This window comes from Sceloporus occidentalis, unplaced genomic scaffold, assembly GCF_023333645.1.
Source record: "Sceloporus occidentalis isolate IW3139 unplaced genomic scaffold, rSceOcc1.0.p SCAF_30, whole genome shotgun sequence".
Taxonomy (NCBI): Eukaryota; Metazoa; Chordata; class Lepidosauria; order Squamata; family Phrynosomatidae; genus Sceloporus; species Sceloporus occidentalis.
The window spans coordinates 7,511,918-7,538,022 of NW_028317010.1; the positions used below are offsets into that span (position 1 = coordinate 7,511,918).

The 26,105-nt window shown below is 36.0% G+C and overlaps 1 protein-coding gene across 1 annotated transcript in view; it reads right to left on the reverse strand.

Annotated features, from left to right (window-relative positions):
* Positions 1 to 25,276, reverse strand: part of LOC149299000 (ciliary-associated calcium-binding coiled-coil protein 1-like) — a 31,285-nt gene extending 6,009 nt beyond the window's left edge. The window contains exons 1-5 of the mRNA XM_089486819.1: positions 25,250 to 25,276; positions 24,658 to 24,764; positions 18,535 to 18,704; positions 17,581 to 17,725; positions 17,033 to 17,105 (exon numbers count right to left, since the gene is read on the reverse strand). Of these exons, the coding sequence (XP_089342945.1) occupies positions 17,033 to 17,105; positions 17,581 to 17,725; positions 18,535 to 18,704; positions 24,658 to 24,764; positions 25,250 to 25,276 (522 nt within the window). The remainder of the gene's footprint in view (positions 1 to 17,032; positions 17,106 to 17,580; positions 17,726 to 18,534; positions 18,705 to 24,657; positions 24,765 to 25,249) is intronic.
* Positions 25,277 to 26,105: the final 829 nt, after the last annotated feature.

The window sequence follows — 26,105 nt, forward strand, 5'->3', positions numbered from 1 at the left end:
TGTTCTTGCCCATATCTTTGTCTTTTCTTTGTCTTTGGAAATGTCTGAAGCTTATATAACACAAACATAGCTGATCTGTAATTCAGAGTAAGATTTAAACTATCTAAGGAAACTAGATAAATGTGAGCATTCAAAGCCAATGCCAAATTGGGGAAACAAAGCTAGTATTAGTTTCAATATATATGAAACTTTACAAAGATTATTTTTGTACTGTATAATATAGAACTACAATATGAATGAGAGCTCTGTACAGTCTGTTCTAGAAATCCATTCTGGTTTAAACATTCATTTAGAAGAAGGAAGCCAAGCTTGTTATTCTGCTTTTTAATTACATTGTTTTCATTCAGCACTGCATAATGTAAAATGTTTTGAGTGCAATGTACAGTACTGCCTTTCTTTTATTTACTCAGGAAATAAAAATGAATATTTTATTTTGAAGCACATATGCCTTAAGTCTATTCTTACATATTTAGAACTGAATGTGTCAATAAATTAATTGTACATATATAGTGTTTTCTTTTTCTGCTTGCAGATAATTATGCTGTACATAATAAATAATTTAACAGCAAGGAGAATTATTTGAAAAGATCAGAACAGGAAAATAAGACTGATTGATGAATGCATAATAAATGAACCCCACAGATGTGATTGCTGCAGGAAGAATTGACTTTGCATAAGTTATCAATATAATGTAAGCATCCCTCCTACCGAACAGATGCAGTCTTATCAGACATTATCTGGCACTTTTCATTACTTGTATGCGGTTAAAAATTACTCCTACTTAAAGGATCATAAAATGAATACTGGATTATGGCCCGTACAGTGCAAACTAATAGCTTCCTAATCACATAGTAAATCAATATATGTATTTTAAATACATCTAAAAAAATATGACTTATGACAACTTAGCTAATTTTATTTTCCATATACCTTTTCAAAAGCAATGCAACCAGTTACATGGCAGTGGATTAAAGGTGCTTTCCCACATAGGAAAACATTGAGCAGGTTAAACAAATACACTTAGCAGAGCTGTCATTTTATTTCTTCGTATGGTTTAATTACCTAAATTGCGGAAGGTTTTCCTGTTTCTGTGGCAACAACATATCAGTGCCTGCTATTGTGTCACATGACAATAATAAAAAAAAAATTAAAATGATGCTAAATTATTTATGATTAAACAATTTACACTGGACATTTAATAGTACAATGAATGTTGTTCTAATGGCGCAACGAAGACGAGACTACGGACTGATTAAGGCTTGAGTCTTTACAACAGAATAAACAAGGAGACTAGATAGGCTGAATGGTTCTTATCTGCTGTCAAATTTTATATTTCCAAGGACAAATCTGTTGAAATAGGGGTGTTGATTGAACCAGGCATGGACTGGCCATCTGGCACACCAGGCAAATGCCGACAGCACTACATACGCTCTCACTCGATCTGCCTCTTTAGCAGCAGTGAGCAGGCAGCGGCTGAATATACCTGGGTGAGCATAAAAATGGCGCCGCACACATCCAGCTGTCGGACACACTTATGTCATTAGGCGGCTGCTGGCCTTAAAGTGCCAGGGCACCTTTGTCATTTCCAATCTGGCCCTGGATAGAAAAATACCTTTAAGTTGCACACCTCCTTGAAACTGAAAAGGTTAAGCTTAGTGTGAATATATGTATGTGATATAAGCAGATATTTGCATTCATTAACATTAGTTTAAAATTTAAAATTTTTATGTGTCCTTACAATCTGTCTCTACTAGACTGCATGTGCCAACATGATTAAAAACAGTATTTCACTGCAGGAAGTCTTATTTAAATAAAGAAATTACAAACAGGATCAGCATCATTTATATTCTGGTTGTTTTCTGCCAATGTACTGGGGTTTGGGAATAGCTTACATAGTCAAATAAATGAACCATTTTGGTTATTATTTTATTTTTTTCTTAATGCAAAATGTTGGATATTCATCTCTCGCTCTAAACAAATTCTTATTATTCTATTTACACATATTTTAGATGTAACATATAGATGTATATATATAGTTACACACATGCAAATCCAAACAAAGAAACATTGTTAGCTCCAATTCTTAATGTGATCATGTGCCAACACCACTAAATTAAAATATATTAAACAGAAAGCCAAGAGAAAGCATTGCTTTTAAACATGCATTGATTAGAATATTTTAAAGGAAAATTAGATCCAAAAACTAAGTGGTGTTAATTATATTTAGAACAACTATACACAACTCATGCTACGCTGGATTTTGGTAAGCACAGTTCATATATCTGGTTACGGGAGGCCAACTTCCTGGTCTAATTTGTATGGTAAAGAAAAAAATTATTTGATCCCCTGCTGATTTTGTATGTTTTCCCACTGACAAAGACATGATCAGTCTATAATTTTAATGGTAGGTTTATTTGAACAGTGAGAGACAGAATAACAACAAAAAAATAAAAAATAACGCATTTCAAATAAGTTATAAATTGATTTACATTTTACTTAGTGAAAAAAGTATTAATTCCCTATCATCTGGCTCCCAGCTGTCTTTCATACAGGTAACTAACTGAGATTAGGAACATTCTCTTTTTCTACCTGTATAAAAGACATCTGTCCACAGAAGCAACCAATCAGATTCCAAACTCTCCACCATGGCCAAGACCAAAGAGCTGTCCAAGGATGTCAGGGACAAGATTGTAGACCTACACAAGGCTGGAATGGGCTACAAGACCATTGCCAAGCAGCTTGGTGAGAAGGTTACAACAGTTAGTACAATTATTCACAAATGGAAGAAACACAAAATAACTGTCAATCTCCCTCGGTCTGGGGCAACATGCAAGATGTTAGTGGGCAAATTTACAAAATCCGCAGGGGATCGAATCATTTTTTCCTTCATTGTAAGCGCCAGAAGAAACTATAAAGGTAGTACCTGGACTGTCTAAAAATAAGTACAACTTAAAATTTCTCAACTTCCTGGTCTGCCAAAACTCCTATCTCTACATGTATATATATTTGTTCCTCCGCCAATCTATCTGTGTTATTCAAGACCATCTCTGTTCACTTCTGCAAAAGGGAGGAGCCGCACAGACAGCCCCTCCTAATTTCTGCCAATCGCAGGAGATGGTGCGCCTGGAGGACAAAAATTCAATGGGAGGCCATGTCCAAGGAGAAGAGGACAGAAAAAGGAAACCCAAGGCGCAGCGGACAAAGAAAAAGGGCAGATTAACAAGAATATGCAATAGAAGAAGTGGTGCTGTGCAGCAAAAAGACAGAGACAGGAAGTGCAATTAGTGTCCACTGAAAGTGAATGAGCGTGTGAGAGAACATAAAGGAGAGTGTGAGAGAGAGTGGATGAGAGTGTGAGAGAGAGCGTGAGCGAGAGTGAAAGAACCAAATACACATGAAAACTCTGAGATCATTGCTTTGTTATCATTTGTTGAGATAATTATGTCTCCTGTCAGCATGTACCTATTTTATTTTTCACCAACTTCTGTTGATGGACTTTACAAAGCACAGCTTTAGACACATATCTCATAACACGATGAACAGAACAGGTACTTTTTCCCCCTTTCCTACTTACTTTTCTAATTTTCCTCCATTAAAGTCAAGAGGACAAATATGAACACATGATTTATATGTTCATTTTTATAAACCATGCTCAGGAGAATGTGTTTTTATAGGCATTTATTACTGCATAACAACAATGACAGTTATAGTGAATTACATCTCCTAAGTGCTTCAGAGCTGCAGTCCTTTTTTTCACTTTGCAGTTTTCTCAGGTCAGAAAAAGGATCAGCTGCAGTTCTCTAATTTCACAGTGAATAGGCTATGCCATAAATCATGTCTTATTGCTGTATAATGAAATAGATTCATAGAATTAGCTAATGTATATATGATGTTTCCCTTTGTGGCTAAATAATGATAATACATCCATTGTACAGAGTTGTGGAATATGACACCTGGGAACTCTCTGGATTTGACTTGGAGTCTCTATATGAAGAGCCTAGGTCTCCAAGTCACTTCTCCTTTTTCTAAAGGCAGTAGAGTGGTGTTTAGCCAAGCCCACTCCCCACCCAAGTTAATACTGTCTATGTCTACGTCACCCAAAAAAGAGATACCCCCTGTCACGGAAGCCTCCGTGACTTGGGCGGCGCCTGGAGGTTGTATTTCCCATTATAGACGGTGGACTCCTGGATTGCATTACATACTTCCAGCAGATGACAGTGGACACTAATTACAGTGCAATATCTGGTCCCTTTGCTTGGATTTATGTGTAAATCAGCCTGTACCTGATTAGGGGTACAGGGTGGCAACAGTGAGAGAGCCAGAGCTCTCTAGATCCCAGTTTCCCCCTTCCTCCTGCCTGTCTGACCAGTATTATTGGTTCTGATAGCAAGATGTTGTTGGTGTGGTTTTCTGTTATAACTAATTTGTATATGATCTGCATATTGTGTTTTGCATTTCATAACTCACTGCCAGCCTATTGGAAGGTGGTGATTGTTTCCTCAATAAAGTAAGTTCCTGTTTTACCTCAATACAAGTCTCGACTTGTTATTGGGTTAAGCCTCGTGCTGCCCTTGTCAGGGCAGTAAAGCACTGTATTGCTATGCTTCTGTATACTACAGTGCCACCGAGGTTCCAGAAGAGCTATGATTCCTGCTGTCTACGTCGCGCTAGTCCTGTCTGAAGGTTGAAGTTTCGTGTTCCCAGTGGCCATGGGGAGAAGGAAGGATCTTCTGGTGGATGTACCCAATCGCAGTACAGGTCGTTTCCATCACACCCCCACCTACACAGCCAGCTTGCCTTGTTCCCTCTTGTAACCAATCCTCCAGAAGAGGGAGGCCTGCTCTGGGAAGTTGCCAGGTATGACCATATCTAATGCCCTATATTAGTACTCAAACAAGACAGTAAACTTCTAAAGTGTGTTTATGCAATGACATTAAGATTATGTGGTAGTAAATGAAAAAATCTGAATACAACCTATAATTATTAATATAATTATTTTCCCGTATGATACTGTATTTTCATTTTCCTTATTTTAAGGTGTAACAGTATGTACCTCCAAACATTAGGAAGCAATTTAGGTAACTAAAAGTATCCTATAACAAATATTGAATTAAAAATATGTGCCAGACCTCATTTCAGCTCAGCACTGACCACTATATAGAAATTAATTTACAGCACTTAACAGAGAAGTTGAATTTGGTTAAAACTACTCCAACAAGTTTGACTATTAATTTCCCTAAGGTCCAGCTATTCAGAAAGCCAGCTGTTTGTATTTGAAAGTTATAGTCCAAAGTGCCATGAAACCAAGCCAGGTTTGTTCCAAATATATTTTTACTAAAAATTAAATACATTAAATAAACTCAATGGTCAGTCATGTTGACTGAACACTGTAGTCTGTAAGGTAATTTATAATGTGTGTGTGAGCATGGGTGTGTAATTGTGTGTGTGAGCATGGATGTGTACATGTTTGTGTGTGATCATGTATGTGTAAGTAGGGTGAGATGGACTGTGTGTTAGAATTAATGTGTACACATGTGGGAGTATGTGAGTTAGTGTGTATAATTTGTGTAAGTGTGTTTACATATTTGTGAGTGTATGTTGGAATGTGGAGACAAGGGGCAAAGAAAACACAGACAAGTTGTTTGAGGACCACGGTCGCACATACAAGCTGTTTGGGGCAAAGATGGCACAGATAAGATGTTTTTAAGGCCCTTTTGTTTCTAGTTACGCCCCTGGACCAAAGAATGTCCAACACTGTGTAACTAGAAGCAGAATGGGTCGGCTGAAAAGGTAGGGAAACCCAGAGGGCATGAGAAAGAACGAAAGAGAGTGTAAATTTGCAATATATCCAATATTAATACCTATTCGTTAGTAGCGAAAATTTGCTTGTATTAACAAAGGCTCAAATAGTTTTTAACATTGACATCATAAATCTACGTAATAATGTTCAGTGCATTTTTATGAAACTATCAAAGTTCCTTATAGTGTACAATAGAGTACAATTTTGCTAATTTCGCATTTTTTTTTTAAACAAAACAAAAAACATCGAACTAGTAGGGAAAAAATGTAGAAAAAAAGTGTTAATATTTTGAATCCTAGAAGGGTGAGCAGAAAAATGAAATATACTCACTCCGCTTTGCATACACGTATGTTCTACTGTTAACTAGGTATAACAAATTTTAAATCCTAATTAATCATTTCAACTTTGAAAAAGAATGTTGAAATACTTTCTCTTTTACAGATGTTCTCTTCATTATCCCAAGAACATTTTGTGGTTAAAATACTTTGTTCAATTTCAACAATCACTGTTGGAATGTTCCAGCTGCAATTTAACACCAGCATGAGACAGGCATATGCAACCTAATAATATTAAAATTAAGCATGTATTTCCATTTTTTTTTTTTGAATAAACATAATGTCTCTTTATATTTCAGTTACATTTTATTAGTTTATACAGTTAATATAATTAACTAAAGCTGAGAAACAATATGTTAACTGTGAATGCAAGGGGATAAGTTGATCTTACTGTTCACAAAAGGTTAATTCTTATCCTTAAATATCAGGTAAATAAATCAAATTATACTTGTAGACTTAACACAGTCATTTTTTGTAAGCCCTACATTTTAAAGTAAACTGTAAAGATGTTACAAATGAAAATGTATATATATATATATCATCCAACTTAAATATCTATCAAGCTATAAATATGAACAAAAATGGAATACCTTTGTAGCTCATTCTGGCTCCCCTAACCCTTCACAATGACAAATTCACAGTTAAAGACAAGGGTTGTACAAATGTGTAGAGCTCAATATCTATTTAAAAGAATTTCAATCAGCAGGTATTCTATTTAAAGTGATATATATATATATATATATAATATTTATTAGGGCTCAATAGCCATCTTGATTTATTGATTTCATACCCCCCAGTTACCATATAAAAATTAAGAAGGGAGGCCTCCTAGAGAACTCTATGATCATATACATATGTGTGTAGGGCTCTGATGCTATGTTTATTTATAGTCTGCATTATTGGATTAACCCCTTAACGTCCATTGCCGGGTCAGGCATGTCATGCAAAACGGTCACTTAACGACCTATGACGTGCCTGACACGTCATGAGACTTAAACAAACTTAGAAAGTGATCAACGATTCATTGAGGCATTCAGCAACACCGAGATCGGCATGATGGGCCATGTCTGGCCCCTCCCCGGGGCGTCAACATCCGCCATACATTGTAAAAGCGTTTAGGAGGCGATCAACGATCACCTCCTAAACTTCAATGGAGGCATCCAGCGACACCAAATACTTACCCCAGGGCGGGCTGTGACCGCTCCGGAGAGTGGTCACAGCCGCAGCTGCACGCAGTCTTCGCCATCCGCAAGATGGCGGCGGCCCGGGAAAAAAAATAATAAAGTTGAAAAAGTTCGCTAGAGGATCTCCAGACCCTCTAGAGAACTCTGGCTCCACTTGCAGGTTGAATATAGGTACTGCATTCAACCATACAAGTCAATGGAGCCCAGCTTTCTAATCACTATGTGATTAGTAAAATTTTAAAAATAAATAAATAAATTAAAAAAAAAAAAAAAAAAAAAAAGGAAAAAAGCTTAAAAAAAACATGGTAACATTTAAAAATTATTATGCTTTAGAGGAACTATCCAGTTCCACTAAAATGTAAAAAAAAAAGTCCAAAAAGAGTAAAATAAATAAAATAAAAAAATAAAGTTTATGATTATGAGCAAGTGCTAAAATTAGTGCTGTATCTTCCCAAAAATCCTGACATGGAAAAATTTAAATAAAAGCATTTCAAATACCCGAGGGGTGTCTAATTTAAAAAAATGAATCGTTTGATGGGGTAAATTGGAGTGGCCGGGCTCAAAGATAGGGCATAGGCACAGACTGACCGAAATGGGGAAAAAAAAGCGCACTTCCCAAATGTGGCCTTTTAACCCCAAACAGCAGTCAAACCCATGCATGGGTGGTATCACTGTACTCGAGAGATGTTGTTGAACACATATTAGGGTGTTGTTTGATAGTGACGTATACCTGGAGCTATAAATGTATACCCAAAGTACAACTTGTGTAAAAAAAAATACCAAAAAAATACTAACACAAAGTGTGGCAAAGGCTGGTGGTAGAATCTCATGCATGGAAAGGGTTAAAATACTAACATTTGAAATACCTTGGGGTGTCTAGTTTTCAAAAATATATGGTTTGATGGGGTAAATTGAATTAGCGGGCTTCAAAGATGGTCCTATTAGGACATGGGGGCAGAATGACCAGATGTAACATAGTAACATAGTAACATAGTTCATAAGGTTGAAAAAAGACCAAAGTCCATCAAGTTCAACCTATATACATATTGTGTCCCTACTGTGTTGATCCAGAGGAAGGCAAAAAAACCCTTATGAAGCAGATGTAAAAGATGTAAAAATGTTCCAAGTTAAAAAATGTGCACTTCTTAAATGTGGCGTTTTACCTCCCAAACAACCCGACAAACCCATGCATGGGGGGTGCATGGGTGCAGATATAAAAGTTCCAAGTTAAAAAATGTGCACTTCTTAAATGTGGCGTTTTACCTCCCAAACAACCCGACAAACCCATGCAAGGGGGGGTATGACTGTACTCAGGAGATGTTGCTGAACACATATTGGAGTGTTGTTTGAAAGTGATGTATACCAGGAGCTTTAAATCCATACCTGAAGAGCAATTTTAGCGATAAAAAACACAAAATAAATTACTACCACAAAGTTTGACAAAGACTGGTGGTAGAATTAGTGCATGAAAAGAGTTAAAATTCTAGCATTTGAAATACCTTGGGGTGTCTAGTTTTCAAAAATATATGACTTGATGGGGTAAATTGCGTTGGCCGGCTTCAAAGATACCCGAAATGGCACATGGAGGGAAGAATTACCAGATTTGGAAAAAATGGTTTTGAAATAGCAAAACGCTACTTGTACTTAATGCTCCATAACGTGCAGAAAAAAGCAAAAAAACATAAAAACATTGGGTATTTCTAAACTCAGGACAAATAGTAGAATATATTTAGTAGGTTTTTTCATTAGCTTTTTTGGATGAGTAAAAGATTTTTGGGGTAAAAGTCAGAAAATTAGGGGTTTTTTTTTTACATTTTTCATCATATTTTATTATTTTTTATGGGAAATTAGATAATATGATTAAAACAATGGTATCTGAAGAAAGCCCTTCTTGTCCTGAAAAAAACAACATATAATTTGTGTGGGTTCACTAAATGAGTGAAGAGAAAATTACATCTAAACACGAACACCGCAAAAGTGTTAAAACAGCCTCGGTCCCAATGGTACAAAAGGTAAAACACAGCCTGGTCCTTAAGGGGTTAAAATGTAAAACATTCATATAGAAAAAAATAACCCCTAGGGATTACTAGTATTAACTAGTTTGAATAATAATGAGTCAGGATTATAAAGAATTAATTAATGCAATGAATAAATCATATGCTTTTCTTATTCAATTCAGCTACTGAAATCAATATTAGAATCAGTACATGGAAAACAGTACTAACGAAACAACCCTACTGTAGTTGTAATATAACATAAAATATCCATATTTTTATAGGTGAAATCAACTCTGTAAAGCATATCTGAGGTCAGATGGGGCCATGTTAAAGAATAATATGTGGTAAAGAAAACTTGGGTTCCAATGCACTTGTTGGGTTGAAGTGACTGATTTCCACTGTAACCAATTATTTATATGTATATAGTGATGTTGAGTTGGACATTATATTCAGGGTCAGAAACCAAAGAAGTATAAATTCCGCTTAGGAGATTTGCAAATATCACTGTTTCTGATATTCTTTGATATGGCTCTATTAAAAGTTAGGCTTTTAATTTTATGCAGAACATAATTATTTATGCTGGTTAAAGGGAATCTGTCATCAAAGAATTAAAACTGATGATACTCCATTAAATAATAAATAGTTCAAAACAGTTTAAATAATTCTATAAAAAGCTGGCCAGTACTTCTCTATTGGCAGACTACGTTCCTTTTATATATAAAAAAACAAGGGCATCTGCCTTCGTTACAGCTAATACGATATCAAATATTTTACCATTAAGTAGAAAAAAGTGGAATCTTTTTTCTACTTAATGGTAAAATATTTTAAGGGGCAAACATGTATAAAAAAATAAAGAATGCATTAGTAAATGTGACTTTTATGAAAAGTTATTTTTGTCTTGTTAAATTTTAAACAGTTATTTCAATTTTGTTTTGTACATTTTTGGATAATGTTGTGAACTTTATACAGAATTTAAAACTATCAAAGGAGATAACACAAAAACAAAAGTGAATGACAAAAATGAAGTTAAAAGCAATTAAAAAGCAAGGCTAGTAACACTTAACCTAATTTCAAACATGGGTCCCATTAATAAAGCCGCCAAAGGCAAATTTGAAAGATGCCCAACACATACTACCCAGTCTGATCTGAAGCGCATTAAAAGATAGAGAGTTCATACAAACACACAAATGGGAACAGAGGAAGGATATGCTCAATGAGTAAATTCTTCCTAAAGCCCTTGTTACTATAGGCACCCTTGTTACTGTACTCTTTATCTTAGTTCTCAAATCTCTCTCTCTCTCTCTCTCTCTCTCTCTCTCTCTCTCTATATATATATATATATATATATATACACACTGACTGGCCACATTATTAGGTACACCTGTTCAATTGCTTGTTAACACATATAGCTAATCAGCCAATCACATGGCAGCAACTCAGTGCATTAAGACATGTAGACATGGTCAAGACAACTTCCTTGGAAGGGGATTTAAGTGACATTTTTACGTGGCATGGTTGTGACGAGCTGGTCTGAGTATTTCAGAAACTGCTGATATACTGGGATTTTCACGCACAACCATCTCTAGGGCTTACATAGAATGGTCCGAAAAAAGAGAAAATATCCAGTCATACCATACCATCTCTAAATGCACAGCACATCAAACCTTGAAGCATTTGGGCTACAACAGTAGAAGACCACACCGGGTGCCACTCCTGTCGGCTAAGAACAGGAAACTGAGGCTACAATTCGCACAGGCTAATTTAATTTGATGTTAAAGATGTATCGTATGTTAAATCCAGCCCATTGTCAGCCATGGCTTTTGCTATGCAAGCAATTAATTGAAATAGATGTTTAATCAAGATTTCTTACATCTAGATCTTTAAATTACACAGTATTCTTCTCTGTTGTTATGAGGTATTAAGAAATCCAAATTATATTTCGAAAATACACCCTGTATTTAATAAACCATTTTGTGTTTCAATACTTTTTCCTTACACTTACTTGCTTAAGATTGTTCAGATGTCATACATATGCGATAGAGTAAGACCTACCTAGCAGTATGCTTAAATACTACTTAACAATAACAGAACAAGAAGTTGGCTTTCGAACAAAGTTGCCAGTGTCTATGAGTATAAAAGTTACATTTATAAAGTGTGTATTGGAAGGGATCAAGTTATTTTGGAAAACGATGTTTCCCTTATCTATTCTACAAGGAACTGTTAACTCACTGTTTAGTAGGATTTTCTTCCTTATGTCATTTCCTCATATTGTTGATTTAAATTACAGAGCGATAACATTATGGATCTATTTCCACCTCTGTGATATAATATCAAGCAATGTGCTTAGTTCAAAGCCAGCTAACATAAGGGGCCTTGGGGCAATTGTCCTGTCACCCATGGCATGGTATCATCCTATTTTTACATACATACACTTATTTCTAATCCTGGCATTATACATAGTATGTAATGTGAAATCTGAAAGTTATATTTATCTATTTTATTTATATTTTTTTATCATCATGTAATATTGCATCAGCCAATCTTAAAGTTATTATAATTGGTACAGACTTGCCAGTTTTATAAATGTAAAACTTTAGTCAATACACAGTTCTTTTCTTTAAAATTTGACAATGTTACTACTAAATCATTTATAAGATCCTTGATGAATAATGTTATGAAAACAGCTTTAAATATATCTCTTGCTGGTTGTCAATGGGTTTATAAATATGTAGAATGGTTAAAACAGACTCACTATCATCAAAATAGGTCCACCCTCAGTAACTTACAGTAAAAATAATTTGTTTGCACAACTCTGCTATAAAGGAAGAGCATTTTACTACAACTGGTGGAGTACCTTAATAAATCCTCATTTGTAAGCAGAGAGATGCCCAGGCATATTTCACAGCCAGCCAAATGTTCCAATGCGGTGAGCCAACGCAACAATGCAAACATTAAGCTGGAAAGACTTGTTGCCATGTAAAACAGATTTTATTTCCAGGTAGCCATATCCATTCTGAAATATGCCATGGATAATCACCCTACTATGGTAATACCCAATACTTGAACAATTTGTACCAGACTTCAAATTAGTAATTGTGCAATTGCAAATGCCTAAAATATGGAGGAAAATGTAGCTAACACATTTATATTGGGAATCAGTTAAATAATCAAACCAAAAAAAGATTAGGGAAAAGATCAAAACAAAACATATTATTCACATAACACACAGAAATCATTACATTAAGGAGGCAGATTTTTTTTTAAAGAGTAAAATGGGAACACGTTATTGAATATATAATAAAGATAGATGTTTTCAAATTATTCAGGCTCTGCACAATTCCATCGGGAGCACTAAAGTAATTGACTGAAGACATTTCTAAACCAATAAAGAAATAATCACTTGAACAAAAGAGATAGAAAAAGATTAGAGAAGGGCAAATATTGTGCCTACTGTGAATTGAATGAAACACATTTTAATAAAAGCATGGCTATTGTGATTACATTTATGTTATGTTTAGAAAGTAGAGGGGATTAGGGGACAAAGTAAAAGGTAAATTCCCAAATAAATAGTATTAATAATTATCTTGAGATGCATTTGATCTCATGCAATATTTTATATTTTCTTTACACTTACAGTTTTCCAAAACTCTCAGATTCAATCATAAATAACAAATAAAATTCTATAGGTAACACAACTACCTATAATAGTAAAAAATATAAATTGCTGCATTTATAATATCAAGCACTCTCCTAAAATGATATAAATATATAAAAATAACATTGAAAACATTTTACATTGCAAGCAATCTAACATAATCAGGAAAACAAAATAATTACTACCTAAACACGTAAATAGTTAAGACTAAAAGAAATAAAAGCTTGCAAACTAAATAGTGCCAGGATTCATTAAAAAAATAAGATGTGATAAAAATAGATTAACTCTATTTAAGAATGCAAAATAATATTCTACCTAAGAATAACAGAGCAAGCAGAATTAATTTACAGACTAAAACAAAGACAGGAAAAGACAATCTAAATTGTTAAACTAAGAATAAAACTAAGAATCCCTCAAATATTGATCCATTTCCTGATTGATACAGTAGGAAAAACTACTTGACCAATGTCATTTTGGTATAGGCGTGGAGCTTTCTTAGTTATCATGAACTTTTTGTAGAAGATAAGTTCTGATAGCAAAAAAGCACAAGAATGCTTTACAGTATACACGTTTAGAACAGAATCTACATGCAGGCTAGATCAGTGAGTCACATTGAACTACTAATTGTAGTTTTAATATAAGAAAGTGATGAGTACAGGTTCAGAGGACATTTAACATGATGAATGTGGTGAATGAGTAGAGCACCCTTCCAGCAGAAGTGGTAGACGTTAACAGCAATGTAGTCATATGATATCCTAAGGCATATGATAGCCTTAGGCAGACATGTCCAAACTTTTTTCGAAGAGTGCCAGATTTGATGAAGTGAACATGTGCGAGGGCCGACCATTCTTTGAACCATTAAAATTAAATGCAAATTAACTATTTTATGCAAAGTTTATTGAAAATGGCGTACTTTTCATTTTGTGACTTGGATGACAAATCTAAACAGGTATTAAATCACTCTGCCTTTAATATCAAAAAAACAGATCTATATTTGGGCAACTTATCTGCGGGGCCTTATCAGTCCGGAACGTGGGCCGCAATTGGCCCTCGGGACGGACTTTGGACATGCCTGGCCTAAGGCTATCCTGAATGTTAGACAAGACTAGGACCAAATAAGGATTGAGTTTTTAGAGCCAGAAAACACTAGCAGACTAGATGGGCGGAATGGGTCTTATCTCCTGTAAAATGCTGTTTCTGTTTTTCAACCGGGTGATCCCCACAGTGTGGGAATATGTCAAAGGAGAAGGCCAGAACAGTTAGAGCTCCAGTGCTTAAGGGGTTGTTAACAGCTAAATTAAAGAAACCATACCGTACCTTAGCAAGAGGTGTAAGTGGTGAGAAAATGAGAAGTACAGCAAATTGGTCTAGGAGCTGGGACACTATACCCAGGGATCTGTAAATGGCATCCTTGTGCAATACAGTGAATTCTGTCCAAGGATATACAGAGCTGTGAAAATGGATTTGCTCCTTTCTGATTTGTTCCGTTTTTACTTTGTCACATTTAAATGCTTCATTCAGCTATTTTTTTGTAAGACACAATGAGTAAACACAAAATGTAGCTTTTAAATGACCATTTCATTTAGTCAAAAATAATAAGATGTGGGCACAGACTGACCAGATGTCCAAATAAAAAAAAATTGGGGGCCTTTTACCTCCCAAATAACCTGACAAACCCATGCATGGGGGTATCACTGCACTCAAAAGATGTTGCTGAACACATATTGGGGTGTTGTGTGAAAGTGACATATACCAGGAGTGGCAAATTTATACCTGACGTCTGAAGAAAAAAAATGCATGGCAAAGGTTGGTGGTAAAATTAGCGCATGGAAATGGTTAAAATACCAGCATTTAAAATACCTTAGGTGTCTAGTTTTCTAAAATATATGGTTTGAAGTGGTAAGTTGCATTGGCCGCTTTCAAGGATGTCCCAAATAGCACATGGAGGCAGGGTTAGCAGTTTTGGAAAAAATGGTTTTGAAATAGCAAAACACTGCTTGTACTTATTGAACTATAACTTGAAAAAAAAACATAAAAACATGCTGTCATGATTAACTCATATAATGGAGTGGATACATGGAAGGGTAACCCAGCAGAGGTGGTTAGTTTCTTTGTTTCAGCACTCAATGAGTTAATCTGAGGTTGATTTAATGTGTTTCTTTGTGAATGCCCTCTGTATCTGTTCTGGCTAGAGGTGTCATCTTCCCAAAGGACCCCTGTGGTGATTCATGGCCTAACAGATAAGGACCCTGAGTTATAGGAATTCCATTCCTATCTTAAGAGGGGGGTTTCCATCACCTTTACCCCACCATAACTTATTGGCACATCAAAGATGGGACCCGATTCTTGGGGATGGGGTCATATAATCAGTCATGTGGTCAGAGGGGCGTTTGCTTGCAAAAGTCTGATTTAGGGACAATGCAGCGACCTCAAAGCAGAACTCCATGATATACTCTGATCGGAACAACATCGTAAGAAACCATCTGGACTTAAGGAGTTCCCACAGGCCTACTTATTGGAGAGACTCGTGAGTGAGGGTCCTGTGTTTAAGTCCCTTTGTTTTTAAGAACTGTTTGCTGTTTTACTTTTATTTTGTATGTCTTGTTTTTTGTAATTCTGGCACTGTGTAATCTTTGTCTTTTTGTTATTAAAATATTCATAATCCAAGTCTGTCTTTGGGCTCTAGTATCGATATCCACGAACCCTAAGAGAGGATAACACGTTACCCTATTGTTGTTATTACGTTTTACTGGATATATATATATATGTTGGTTACCCGGGGTGGGTTGATATATATATAGAGATAAAGGTTCTAATTCGGATTTCTCACGAATCCGGTATCAAAATCGTGAGTGGTGGCAGACTACCTGGGGGGATACAGGCAGGATTTGGGGGTTAATTTGGTGTAACTTATGCCTTGTTAAGGGGTGAAGTTAGTAAATCCAGAGGCCTGGTGCTATTAACCCCTTCATGCCCACGCCCTCCACACAGTCACGGCTTGGCAAGTAGTCCTGACCGTGACACATGCTATATGCTACAATTAAAATAATGGCCCTTCTTATTCTGAAAAAAACAGTAAATATGAAAGAAGAAAATTACAGCTAAACACGAGCACCCCCAAAAATAAAATCAGCCTGTCGGGATGCTTGCTGGAAAGGTAGGGAGCGTAGAGCAGGGTAGCACCAGATGGAAGGAATAAGCCAAATACAAAGTCCGAGTGAAAAGTCCGGGTCAGGGCAGGCAGCGAAGGAGCAATAACGGGAAACAAGCCGAAGTCGAATACCAGGAGGTCAAACACAAAAGGCATGATAAATGGGGAATCGCACAGAGCAGAACACAAGGCACTAGAAGCTCAATAACTAAGCTCAGACTGAAGGGTGAGATGGTTTTTTATATTCTACAGGCCAGGTTCCTCCCACTGACTCACAGGTGTTACCACCTACACCTGAGAGTATAAGTATTCCCCACGATGGGGTTAATTAGGGGTTAACTTTGTCTGCCCTGCACTACCGTGCGGCGGCCAGCAGGTGGCGCATGAGATTGGGATCGTGCGGGAGCGCGCCTTGCTGTAATTGCCGTGCGCGGCCACAACGGCGTGGGGGCGCGCCTCGCAGCAACTGCCGCAGGCGGCCGTGATGGCCGGATGATCCGCCGCGTGGTTGCCGGCACGGGAGACACCGGAGGACGAGGACGTAGTCCGCCCCGCAACGGAGCACGGCGTCCAGCCGAAGACCCCGGTAAGGGGTATGATGAGGGGCTGGGGGCCTGACACAGCCATTGTAACAAAGGGGTTATTTGTACACAGAAAAACAATTCACTATACCCATTATTTGGGCTTGGTTTTCAGAGAATATTCAACAAGAAGGTTTCAATGTCATTATATACAATTACCTTATCACAATATTGATGTACTGGTATGAACAGCTAAGGGGTTATATGGATGTTGAGTATAGTGATTACAGGGAGAGAGAAACATTGATAAGGAAAGCAATATTATATTGCTTCAATTGATTCTATGAGTAATATTTTACTTTTAATTTAGTTATCTTATTTACACATACCTCCGCACTTACGACCACCTCATCTCTTGGAAAGTTGAACATCCATTCGTATAGCTTGTAATGCTGGAATAAACTACGGACATAAAAAGAAAAATCTATGTGGACAAATTCAGCCAAAAACATTAAATACACAAAATATCAAAATTTTAACATGGGTTCAAATATAAACACAAAAAAAACAATACACTTTGGAACTTATTAATATAAGTAAAGAAACTATATATTGTAAAAGGCTGTAGAGATGTATCTAAATTGTAGAAGCTACAGAGCACATTTTAGGAGAGGGCTTGATTCTTTAAGCAACAGGATGCTGATGACTTTAGGCATGTTTAATTAGACATCAATACAAAACAGTTCCAGTAGTATAATTTCAGTTGGTGCAACCACAAGCTCAAATATTTGAACATGCATGTCCATACGTTAAGGGAAATAAGACTTCAATGGGCTTTTCAGCAAGTTGATGGAGATAACAAGGTCTAAACAATCAAAATCTACGGCCTGATGTCTGCTAGGAATTTCCCTAAGGAATGAGAAATCACATAACGTACCTAATTTTACAGTAGTTGATAATGTCTTTGGCTTGTTCAACACTGAAGAAACTGAGTCTACCTTTTCCATAAACGTTGCTCTTTCCAATGCCAGCCAGTGCTTTTGACAGCTCTATTAGGTTCTCTTGAAGAGTCATATGTTTGGCTGAAATGACAAGCAAGTTATAAGCAAGACAAATTAATTATTTTAAGTGTTTTATTTATTGTTTGTATTGGTTATTATTATGAACCTGTGCCTTCTAGGACAGGCCACCAGTGTAGCAGACCAGTAAGAGTGACGTAATATTCTGTATTCAGTGCGATGCTATTCGCTGGTTGGAGTTATGGCATGCTATTGCAAGTGTCTCGCTGTGCGAGGAGAGACCTTTGTCACAGTATCTCCCATAAAATTATATGAAATCATAACATTATAAATAGCATACTCTTAACAATATAACTTGTTTATTTATAACATTATATAATAACACTTAAACTTGTTTAGTTTTATTTTCATATGAAAGCAAAATGGTTGCACCAAGTAGAATGAAAATATGGAAGGCTAAATTCCTTTTCCACACACACACTCTGGACCCTGTTTGTCAGGTTCTCTCTAACAATAGGTCAGAGGGTGCTCTCATAGACAAAGACTGTTAAAAATAAACAGGAAACAAGTCCAACGTACATTCTGAACTTGATTATAGGTAGATAGAACATTTTGAAGATCATGAAAATAATAAACGCATGTGCTCTCGTGGAGCCTTACTCAATTCTTACTCTAACAGAGTGGGCAACTTAGCACCTTATATTAAAATCAGTGCCATCAGCTACTTGGATCTACCTTTATTTCAATCATGTGTCTATGTTTAAGTCCAAATTTAACAAACTGTTTCATGGGAGCACCCTTCAAATCTGTATTCATAGAGTTCTCCTCATGCTGTTGTTCATAGGATATTTATTGTGCATACTTCTACTTACTTCCAACATTTTCCAGTAGATCGTGTAATAATGCCATGAATCCTACCAGCTGCTGGGATGTAAACTTCATCTGCTTCCCCCACCAAAATCCAGATACATAATAATCCACCAATATAGCTTCTTTCAAATTAGTTTGATACTCTTTAAATTCAAGGAATTCTTCAATTTGTCTGTGACAAAAAAATAAATTGAAATGAGCACACATGTTGCAAAATGTTAATTTTATTATTTTTAATATATTTTTGGGGGGCTCATGTGTAGGTCCCTCTTTTGCTGCCAAAACAGCCCGGACAGTCGAGGCATAGACTCCACCAGACCTCTAAAGGTGTGTGTTGGGGTAACTGGCACTAAGATGTTAGCAGCAAATTCTTTAAATCCTGTAAATTGCAAGGTGGGCCTCAATGGATGCTCCAAGTAAGTGATTCACACACACCTGACCATCTACGTGATGTAAGAAAAACGTGATTCTTATGCTCACATGCCCTGACAGGTGGCTCGCAGGTCTTGATATGGTAGAACAAATGGTAAGAAGACTCCTCTTTTAACAAACTGACAAAGTTAACTTTCTAGAATGGACAGAACCCTAGAAGCACAGTACAAACTATATAATAAGAATAAATGTGTCTTGGGGAAGGTGTAACATGATGGTTAATATGTGAAAACATTACAGATACAAGGGCAGACCAGTCTTATCAGAAATTAGTAAAGGGCACCATTTCTTGATCTTTTATGGTAGGTTAGGTAAAGGTTAAAGGTACATTCCTATTTTTTTAAAACAATTGAAGTTTATTTGGGATGGATTTGAATGCATTTAGGGCATGTAAATTGGTACACGACTCTAATTTTAAGGATGTGACTGCTGTAGCACATCAGCTCAACTTGCATACATGCAGGTCACTGGGTGTTTACCTCATCATCAAGCCATTCACATTGGTTTTGAGGTTCCACAGCACATGCATGACCACACTAAGCATGAAGAGGACATGAGATGCAGTTCCTAATTACTATAGATTAGGAAAACACGTGCTGATTTGAATACAGTTAAGTGCATTGTAATCTATGGAAAATTGTACTTCAGATCCCTGTGCAGATATGGTTTAGTTAATATGCTTCTCAAAACCTAATAAAGGTTCAGTGGGTAGAGAAGATGTTGATAGAGCAGGATTTTATAAATTTTATGTGATCAGAGCAAGAGAAAGGAGTAGGCAAGCAGGTCCTCATTGAATTCATTTCCACAAACTGCCTACTGTTTTTTTAATTTTCAAACTGTGTGATATGTATGTGATACTATTTGATATAATTCTGGGCTCTTTTATTATAGCATAAATTTGCCTTTTAAGGCAAACAGTATGTAGACAATCACTCACATGTCCAAAAATCAACAAGTATTTTTTACTTAATATTTCTTAACCCAAATTAAATATATAAATTTATTATTAACATTAATTATTGCAATACACTGTATACTGCTATCATAATTCTTAAATTCTACAACATGTAATTTTCTAGTTAATGTTTGAAATACATGAGCCAAGAAGAATTGACACGATTTTTCTAGCAAAAAGTGTGATAAAAAAGAAAAAATGAGAGTATAAAAAGATTTGTCTCCATATAGCAGACATTCAGATCACATTAACAAGGTGTTTTATTAACCTTTCTGTGCAAAACACCAGAGATCATTGAAGTAAAACTGTAGAAAATACTCCAGATGTTAACATTTCCTTGTTATAAGAAAATGCACATTATTGAACAGCACTTCTATGCTAGTGCATGAACTTGCATGAGGACCCAATAATTCAGTGCTAACAACATAATATATGACAAATTGGGTATAACATCTTTTTCAAAACAATTTGAAACAAATCGCAACAGTAAACTGTATAACTTGTTTATGGTCAGCAAATCAGACAAATCTAAATACACGGACATGACACTGTAAAAATATCACGTGGCTTAACCCCGTAAGGCAGGGCTCGACAAATCCCAGGTCGCCATGGCGACTGCGAATTTTGTCCTGGCGCCTAGGTGTTTGTCAGCCTGTTACATCCCCCAAAAATGCCCCCACGTCACCACAATCGTGGTAATCGCGGGGGCGTTGCTGCTGTCTGGGCAGACCAGCACAGCCACCCCAAGCCCTCACCCGAGCCTTTGATCATTCCCACGGATTGATTCTGTAGGCTGAAAACACGAGTGCCGGCAAACCAACAATTGCGTTTTCAGCTGCCACAGACAGCTTCAGGGAAGGGGGTTGTGTAATGATTGGGTGTGGGGACCTGACGCAACATCCCCCTGCTGTCTGATCGCTCCATGACAGCGGCAGTGCAGCGTTAAGCCCTTCAATGCCACAATTGTGTATCACACATTGGTGGCATTGCAGGGGTTAACAGTCAATGCTGTGCTCCAACAGAACACCAGCATTGAAAGAGTTAAGAAAAAATTATCAAAATAATACTAAAAAAAAAAAAAAACAACAAAAAACAGCACTGACCTGAAAGTCCAGGGTGCTTCCAGGTCAAATGTTGTGAGTTTAGTAAGTGGGCTGATGATGATCAAATCACTCCTGACAAACTGTTGGTTTAAAAAAAAATCCTGGCTCCTAACTTTTTTAGCTGGCGCCTAGATTCACAACAAATTTGTCAAGCCCTGCCTTAAGGACCAGGCTGTTGTTTTTTTTTTTTTGCACCCTTTGTGACCAAGGCTTTTGCGGTGCTCGTATTTAGCAGTAACTCTTATTCAGTGTAACAACACAACTTATATATTGTTGTTTGATCATCTCATCTAATTTCCTAAAAAAAAAATAATCAAATATGATGTAAAAAAAAAATTAAAACCCACTTTTTCTCACTTTTATTATTGTAAATCGCTTTCTAAGCTTGTTTAATGCCATGACGTGCCTGGCATGTCATTGGTCATTAAGGGGTTAAAGATTTATCAGTTTGCTGTTTGTACAATACTTTAAAGGAACAGTTTAATGTTGCTGGCACTCCTTGTAAAGAAGGATGCATATTAAAGTACTACATGAAAATGTTCAAGGAAGTGATTTAGTATGATTAATGATATAATTGTGTATAAAATGCTTTAGATAAAGGTATGCTTAACATCTATTAAGAAAGGTTTCAATCTGCAGAAGGAACCTCTGAGGTCCAGAAAGCTCATGCAACCTTATTTCTTTTTCTATGTAGGCCTAATAGGATGTCATCTTCAATAGAACACTCCATTTTCTTTTTGGCTAATGACGGAAAACTGTCCGTGGTTGGAGGGGAGTTGGTTAGGGAGTTCGCCGTGACGCAATGCTGCTCCTGCGACTCAGAATTTCTCCATGGTGACTTAGACACCCGGACAAATAGTAAAAGTAGCAAAATTAAAATATTAATCTTTAAAGCCCCAACACTCTCAGTAAATTAGTAAAAAGCGTGGCTGTACATATGGTACATGTAGATTGCACACAATACTCGTGTAGATTGTAATCTCCTCAAACTTAATGTATACAGTTATTTTAATATGTTGCATTTGTCACTGTTGTCAAAAACATCGCTGACTTTAAAGTGACAGGGCCGCTTTTCATTGCTAGTTCCGTCCAGTATACAAATTTTCAAGGGGGTGCACTACCATATAAGCAGATTAGGACAAGGAAGGGGTGAGGCAAATATTCCTCTTAAATTGATATCATTATAATCTTGCTCATCTTGTAAAATTAATATTTTTGCTTAGGACTCTTAAAAATCTACATCTGGCCGCCTACCTTGACTTTATGCTATGGCTGGTGAATACAGGATTGGGTGGGAGATATATGTGTGTGTGGGGATATTATGTATGTTCATACCGAATCTCTCTAAATACATACAGTTACTACCCCAATTTATAGGTAAATATTTTTGGTGCAGAGTTTAAAAAGTGGTCTCATCACCATAGCAACCCATATATGGTCCAGTCAGCAGGAATATGCCATGGGTTGCTGTGGTCAAAATAACACTGAATTTTCATATATTTTCATATATAGCAACAACCTTTTTTGGGGGTAACATAATTCTTTTAATACTCCATACATGTTCGATCAGTTGCAGTGTTTCACTGCTATGACTGTAAGGGTTAAAAACAATTAAAATTTTTCAAGACAGAGAGGTAACAAGACATTGCTCAATACATCATTGAAACCATCTGCTAAAAATAAAATTGTTCTCTTTTTCAAACCAAATATATAAAAAACAAATTGGGTTTAGGATGTGCTTTAAATAGTATATTTTAATGAATTATCCTTTATCGGATATTACCATTTCCAAGAACACTTAGGGTTTAGGGTGTGCTTTAAATAGTATAATTTATTGAATTATCCTTTATCGGATATTACCATTTCCTAGAACACTCGGGGTTTGACCTTGCATCTCACAGTTTTTCCCCAGTCTAAGGGTGAAGGGGCAGATTTTCCTTCCTATTCTACGCTGCTGTGATTGCACCTAAGACTTCCAATTGGTGCTTATGACAAGTCAAGGTTTTCATGAGGACTGGAATTAGAGCCATTTGGTTAACACATCTGGCGACTGACTGTATAGAATGTTCATGGTGGGCTATTAAAGGGTTAAAAGATTCTCACAGACATCTTGTTTAGAAAGCTCCCAGTTACGCATGTATGTGGTACGTGATTGGCAACCTGGGTCCGCTTTGCCAACCATGTATTCCATACGAAAGGGATAACTAATTATTAGTATAATATTCCCTTCACAAAACAATGTTGAAATCCTTAGTCAGTTTTATTGGCTTGTTATTACTTAATCAATTCACAGCTCAAGCAGCCAAATGCATGATCAAGCTGAAGCAATTGATTAATGGGTTTATAAACTCTAATACATCTGAGAACAGCAGCTGATTTAAGCATTAGAATATTTATGTTAAGGATGATACAACATAAAATATGTGCCTTTATATTTACTATTGTAACTCTATAATGTAATTTTGGAGTCTGTGCACGTTTCAATTGTTCCATTTTGATCAAAGTATTATTAAGGCCTCACTGCTGTAAAGTTGGGATCGGACAGAGTGGTTATTGAGAGTCCAGATGGGTTTTGGGAGAAAAAGGGAAAAGAAGAGAGAATGATCTGCGTTAATTTGTGTCATCCAGAAATATTGAGATGTTGCTTTCATTGCTCTGTAACCAACAACAAACAAGTGTTTCACTTATTCAAACACCTCTAGTATTAAAATATAGATGGAGTGTCTCCACGGAGACTCGGGTGAACATGTAGGGTGAAAGATAAGAAAAAATGCACATTGTGTAACACTGTATACAATATAAAAACAATCACACTTTATTTACACAAAATCAACTTGTAGTTGCACTGAGAACCAGCTCAAGTGCTAATAAGGCTCAATTAATCAGGATTATCAACATATAGCTATTGCGATCTCTTTTTATATAACCACAGATAAAACACAATGAAATGTGCCTTTCCACCTAGACAAAATAGTATATGTTACCTAACACGGAAATAAATATGAGCAGATATAGATATTTCATTGTGTCAAATATTTTGGATGTTTAATCACGTATAAAAAATAAAGACACTTTATAGAACCTTTTTTTTTTTTTTTTCTACAGCAACAACCTATTGATGGTGTACTTTTGTAACACATGACATTTAAGCATTCCCTTAAATCATTATGAGGTCAACATTCTGTATTATTAAAGAATTATTTCTGGAATGGCGTTAGCCATCCAGCCATACCAGTAAGGATGTTTCTAATGCAACATTAGACAACAGAGTAATCCTTTTTAGACAACAAATGTACATGAAGGTAAGTTTGCCAACTGAACTAGATGCATTAAAAAAGTGCTGAAAAGAGATCTTCACTTCTTCACTTATTTGCCAGTGTACAATGGTCTTAAATTGGTTTATACAAAACACATCTTTCCAGAGTCTGTTTAATAGAGCAACATTTAATTTGACCTTCTCTAGATGTGTTTATTTTAGAAGCACTGAATAAATCCACAGACTTGTAGCAATAAGAAAATTAATGAAAAAAGAATAAGTAGCTGCAGTAGTTGAGGCAATGTTTTAGCAGTAAGCAATTTCTGTATGCTAAAAAAATCTGGATTTCAAGACTCTGTATGATGATAAGTATGCCTACCTTTGGACTCCATCCACATCATCCTCTAAAAGAGAATTGATTTGTGCTAAAGAGAGGAATTGATAGTTTGGAGGGTCCTCTTTTCTGTCAATATTTTCCTCCTGTACCTAAAGAAAAATGACATCTGCATAAAAATCACATTGAGTCTACATAAACGAACATGGGCTGATATAATAAAGTACACAGGTAATATTGTATCCTGTATTGTATACATTTTCTGCTGGTCAAAATATGACAATACAGTGATATATTTATATATATGTATTTACAGTATATATATATTTTTTTGTGTATATATTTATATATATATATATATACCTGTATATATATATATATATATATATATATATATATATATTGTTATATATATATATATTGTTATATTATTATATTTTCTATAATTTCATTTGCATGGTAGCCTATTTATCCTGCTAATTTGAGTCATAATCCGGTTTCACGCTGGGTAATGTAAACAAGCACCCGTGTAAATATATATATATATATATATTACTCCCCTCTTTACACCCCCAATCCAATACGGTAAAACATTATTCCTTAATATATTAACTTTCATTTATTAGCCATCACGTACCCTTGTGTTGCTCTCCTCCGCCGCCATGTTTTTCGGAATTTAAGCGTGGCGTTACCGTGGTAACCGCTGCTGCTTGTCACGTGACTGAGCACGTGATACAGCTACAGACTCTTGCGTCGCTATGTTCGGTCCTGGAGCGGTGCTGTGTTACGGGTGATACGTGTGTTCCGAATTCTGGCTGGGTGGGGATTGTACCTTTATATAATACACATGTTTTACTTGGTTGTAATGTGCGTGCATTTATAGATTAAATATAGTTTGGTCCTACTTTCTGTGGTATATATGTCATGTGATTTTCGTACATTTTTTTAAATAATGCATTTTATTAATATTGCCTGGGTTTTTTTTTTAATTACATATATACCTGTAAGATGACTACTGTAGATCAAACCTGCAGACATTTTGATCTCAAAAGGTCTCATTACACAAAGATGTCTCCATAAATACTTAGTCTGAATCTGATTTACAAAGGATATTGTTTGAGACAAATATAAGAAATAACGACTTCCAGAGCATAACCGGGATTAATAGCAGTACCGGGACAGAAAACCAGGAATTCTTGGAAGGTTGATATGTTGATAAGAGAAACATTAATGCTAAAATAATATACATTTTCCTTTTCCCTTACAAACAACTCTTGCAGATTATCCCACAGGAAACCGTAATACGTATTTTGTGCAATTTGGTACTGCAATTTCATAGACGCATCTTAGTTGCCTGTGAAGCATAGACCTAGCAATTACCTATCCCCTATTATCCAATTTTCATTACGAACTAAACAATTGTAGAGTTCCATCTGGTCAAAATGACCCATTTGCAAAATGAACCTTTAGGATGCTTTTTTAATTAAGTTGGC